We start from the raw sequence: 5,128 nt of genomic DNA on the forward strand, positions 1-5,128 counted from the left end.
GTTGCTGCTTAGCCTGGACTCCAGCTCCGCATACACAGCCGACATCTGCGGACAAGGAGGCGGGAGAGTCCAGCGCCCTCCGCCTCCACGTGACCCTCCGGTGGCCTCGCGGGCCAGGCCTGGGTGGTCCGAGAAGCAGGGATCTGCCGGGCAAGTGTGGCTCAGTGGTTGAACGTCGACCTATGAACCTGGAGGTCATGGTTCAATTCCCGGTCAGGACACGTGCCCGGGTTGCGAGCTCAATCCTCGTGTAGGAGGCAGCCAATCCATGATTCTCTCTCATCATTCACATTTCTAACTCTCCCTCTCCCCTCCTCTCTGAAATCAATAAAAATACATTTAAAAAAAGAAAGAGCCCTAGCTGGCTTGGCTCAGTGGATAGAGCGTCGGCCTGCAGACTTTAGGGTCCCAGGTTCAATTCTGGTCAAGGGCACATGCCAGGTTGGGGGCTCAATCCCCAGTAGGGGGAGTGCAGGAGGCAGCCGGTCAATGATTCTCATCACTGATGTTTCTATCTCTTTCTCTCCCTCTCCCTTCCTTTCTGAAATCAATAAAAATATTTTTTAAAACAAATAAATAAATAAAAAGTGAAAAAAAGAAGCAGGGATCTGCCCCGGCCCCCCATGACACCACCAGGCGGGCACAGAGGTCTCACCATCTTGGGGTTGGGGGTCTCGGGAAGGGATGTGCCATCGCCTGCCTGGCGCTCGCCCGGGATCAGAGGAAGAGGCACCTCAGGGCAGTCACTGGGACCTGCTGGGAGTCGGGGGGCAGGGAGGGCAGAGTCAGGCACCAGCCAGACCAGGGGGGCCCAGGAGAAAGAACCCGATACCCGCTAGCCCTGCAGCCCAGGAGGGCCGCTGCTCAGCCTGGTCCCCGGGGTTTCTCACTCTGCAGGTGGGGAGACAGCCCAGGTCTCGCCCTCGAACCCTCTCCTGCTGCTGGGTCTGGCCTGGGGCCTACCGCAGGTGAGGCCGGCCTCCAGGCCCTGGGACCGCAGGCTGCGGCGGCACACGGAGGAGGCCCGCAGGGAGCCCCGCGGCTGGGGCTCGGGCACCGGCTCCGGCTCCGGCTCCAGATCCAGCTCTGGCTCCAGGTCCAGCTCCGGCTCTGTCTCTGCTGTGGGACACGAAGGGGAGGTGGGCCCTTGCCCCTCAGCCAGACGAGGGGCAGCCAAACCCAGGGAGGGCGAGGGCAGCAGCTGTGCCAGTCTGTGCCCCGGCCCTGCCTGGCTCTAGGACAGCTGTGGAGGGGGAGCCTGGGGTGAGAGAGCGGTGCCAGGACAGGAGCAGGGGTGGTGCCAGCCTGAGAACAGAGGGGGGAGGTGGCCACAGGGCCTTTTCTCATGACACGAGCCTAGGGCCCCATCATCAAGGTCTCACCTCTGAGCACTGCTGCCTTAGGGACTACCGGGGTGGGAAGGAAGGTCCCAGGTCTAGGCAGATGTGTGAGACACCTGCACCCCGTTTCTTGCTAAAACCCTGGCCCCTCCCCCTGCTTACAGTGGGCCCCTGGGCTAGGGCTGGTGGGCACACGAGGGCCAGCACGTGGAGCTGCAGGCTGGGCCCAGCAGGGGCAGAGCGGCTAAAACAAAGGCCCGGGGTTTGCATCCCGTGGCTGAAACGATGAAGTGCATGGTGTTGTGGGCTCACGGGCACTGACTGGTGTCTGTGTCAGCCAGGTGTGACCCAGCTGCACGCCCACAATCCGGGCCTGCAAACAGTGGCCACACGCGCTTCTCAATCTGTGACACGCTTCCTGGGGTGCCACACAGCCGCCGAGACGCAGGTGGTGAGCTGGGGGGGGTGGGGGGAGGGGTCTAGGGCTGCATTTCTCCTTAAAGCTGGGAAGGCATATCCGTAGGGAAGGCACATCAGTGAGGCCAGGCGTGGAGCCAGCTGGGTGTGTTGGGTATCAGCGTGGCACGTGGGCACATCTGTGTGTGGGGGGCCCAGGTCCTCTCTAATACAGTGGGGCCTTGACTTACGAGTTTAATTCGTTCCGTGACGGAACTCATAACTCAAATTACTCGTAAGTCAAATCAATTGTGAACAAGTGAGACACGTGATGCTGGGCTGATGTTGTAGCGTTCACTGTGACGTTCGCTGCGCCAACTAGCGGTGGGGTATCTGAAGCTGGCTCATAACCCGAATTTTAGCTTGCAACTCAAAGCAAAAAATCGGCCAAGAGACGGCTCGTATCTCGAAAAACTCGTTAGTCGGACACTCGTAAGTCAAGGCCCCACTGTACCTAGCAGGTGAGAACAGGTGCCTGGGTGAGGGAGGGCTGCTCACCTGGTGGGGCAGGGGGCGGCTGGGGGAGGGCTGCTCACCGGTCATGGCGGTGTAGCCCAGGAAACATGCGATCTTCTCATGGCAGAGCTCCTGCTCCTCGTACGTCAGCAGCTGGTAGACGAACTGCCAGAGCACCTGCTTGGCGGGCGTGTCCAGCACCGGGTAGACGTCAACGATGAGGGTGTCGATGTTCCTGGGGGAGGCGCAGGAGCCAGGGGTTCACTACTCAGGGCCTCACCTTAGGGAATGGGGTGGGGACGGATAAGGGGGGCACTTCCAGGCCACAGAGTTGGAGCTCCTGCCCTGCCCCCCTTCCCACTGCCAAGACAGAGAGCTGGGCAGGAAGGCAGGCCCTGGGGACAACTGCCCAGATTCAGGTCCTGCCTCCGCCACGTACCAGCCAAGTGACTTTCTCAGGTTATTTAGCTCTCTGCCTCAGTTTCCTCATCTGTGAAATGGGGATAAAAACGACACCTCTTGCCCAGAGCTGTTGTGAAGACTGGAATGCATGGTGTGTATTGGGAAAGCCGAGCCCCTGTGCCGGGATCAGCAAATGACGGCCTGTGGGCCCAAATCTGTGTTTGTGAAGAAAGTTCTATTGGAACAAGGCCTGCCTGTTTGCTTATAGATTGTCTATGGCTGTTTGCAAGCTACTACAGTGGAGGTGAATAGTTTCAATGCAGACTGTACGGCCCAACAAGCCTGAAATATTGCCTCTCCAGCCCCTCACAGAAATAGTGTGCTGACCTCTGCATTATGAGGAAAAAGCAAAACTGTGTCCTCACACAGGACCTGGCATAAAGATGAACTCTAGGTGGGTAAAAAGCGAAGTGTGAAGATACAATTCTAAACTTAGAAGAGAAAGCAGGAAACCATCTCTTGAGCTAGAGCAGCGGTTCTCAACCTGTGGGTCGCGACCCCTTTGGTGATCGAACGACCTTTCACAGGGGTCGTCTAAGACCATCCTGCAAATCAGATATGTACATGACGATTCAGAACAGTAGCAAAATTACAGTTATGAAGTAACAACGAAAATAATTTTATGGTTGGGGGTCACCACATGAGGAGCTGTACTAAAGGGTCAGGCATCAGGAAAGTTGAGAACCACTAGAGGCAAGGAAGGACTTCGTAAAATGTCAATAATAACAGAAGTGGCAAATGGGAGGGGATAGTGACAATATTCAAAACCAACAAGGAACCAGTACCTCACATATACACGGAACTCCTGCAAATCCGCAAGAACAAAAAGCCCAATAAAACAAAAATGGACAACAGGTCTGAACGGGTAACTTATGGAAAAGAAAATGAAAAAAGTGAAGGAGGATATTAAAGGATGTCTAAAATAATTAATAATTAAAAACCCTTGCCAGGCTGGCATGGCTCAGTGGCTGAGTGTTGACCTATGAACCAGGAGGTCATAGTTTGATTCCTGGGCAGGGCACATGCCCAGGTTGCGGGCTCCATCCCCAGTGTGGGGCGTGCAGGAGGCAGCAGATTCATGATTCTCTCTCATCATTGATGTTTCTCTCTCCTCTCCCTCTCCCTTCCTTTCCAAAATCAATAAAAGTATATTTTTAAATAAAAACCAAATAAGATGTGACTTTATGGCCAAAAAGACCAGCAAAAATAGACAGCTGGATAGTGCCATATGGCGGCGAGGACCGGGCTGGGGGAGCCCTCCTGCACTGCTGGTGCGGGTAAAACCAGCGCCGGGAAGCAGTTCGGCACAGCCTTGTCCAGCTCAGTAAACAAACACCTTAGCATCCGGCAATTTCCTCTCAGACATAAATTTCAATGACTGGTACACAGCTCCCCGGGGATGAGCACAGTGACAGTGACGTTCGGCACAGTGTTACTGCGCCGCAGCCCCGGGAGGCGGCCCGTGTCCGCCGCAGGCGAGGTAAAGAGAGGAGACAGTGGCTGCGGCCCAGGGAACGTGGCTGCAGTGGAAACAGTGTGTTCAATGTCCGCAGAGCCACGTGGACAGATCCAGAGACAGGGCGCTTGGTGGGAGAACAGCCAGACACAGAATGCAGCACAGAGCACATGATGATGTGAAATAAAAACACCACGCGGAACAGCAATGCCCACTGTTCAAGAACATCTTCAGAGGAAACGGTGCCCAGTAAGCGTCGGGAGGGGCGAGGGAGAGGGGGTGGGGCCAAAAGGAAATGAAAGACGGAAGCACCACACCTCCGTCAACTGAGGGGGGGACCAACAAAATGTGTTCTGTCCATGCAATGGAATATTCTCAGCCATAAAAAAGAAACGATGCTACTTGATGCTATAACTTGGATGAACGTTGACAACACTCTAAGGCAGCGGTTCTCAACCTGTGGGTCGCGACCCCTTTGGGGGTTGAACAACCCTTTCACAGGGGTCGCCTAAAACCATCGGAAAACACATATATAATTACATATTGTTTTTGTGATTAATCACTCTGCTTTAATTATGTTCACTTTGTAACAATGAAAATACATCCTGCATATCAGATAATCACATTGATTCATAACAGTAGCAACATGACAGTTATGAAGTAGCAACGAAAATAATTTTATGGTTGGGGGTCACCACAACATGAGGAGCTGTATTAAAGGGTCACGGCATCAGGAAGGTTGAGAACCACTGTTCTAAGGGAAAGGAGTAGACACAAAAATCCACATATTGTACCATTCTGTTCATGTAAAATGAACAGGGAAATGATAGAGACAGCCGTACTCCGTTTGGTTCAATGGATAGAGCATCGGCCTGCGGACCGAAAGGTCCCAGGTTCGATTCTGGTCAAGGGCATGTACCTTGGTTGCAGGCACATCCCCAGTAGGGGGTGTGCCTGA

At 54.5% G+C, this 5,128-nt stretch overlaps 1 protein-coding gene across 1 annotated transcript in view; it reads right to left on the reverse strand.

Annotated features, from left to right (window-relative positions):
• The window catches only part of GRID2IP (Grid2 interacting protein), a 30,394-nt gene that overhangs the window by 9,918 nt on the left and 15,348 nt on the right, over window positions 1-5,128 (reverse strand). The window contains exons 8-11 of the mRNA XM_015565147.1: window positions 2,333-2,487; window positions 964-1,119; window positions 656-753; window positions 6-45 (exon numbers count right to left, since the gene is read on the reverse strand). Of these exons, the coding sequence (XP_015420633.1) occupies window positions 6-45; window positions 656-753; window positions 964-1,119; window positions 2,333-2,487 (449 nt within the window). The remainder of the gene's footprint in view (window positions 1-5; window positions 46-655; window positions 754-963; window positions 1,120-2,332; window positions 2,488-5,128) is intronic.

The sequence above is a fragment of the Myotis davidii genome, unplaced genomic scaffold (genome assembly GCF_000327345.1).
Source record: "Myotis davidii unplaced genomic scaffold, ASM32734v1 scaffold399, whole genome shotgun sequence".
NCBI classification, from domain to species: domain Eukaryota; kingdom Metazoa; phylum Chordata; class Mammalia; order Chiroptera; family Vespertilionidae; genus Myotis; species Myotis davidii.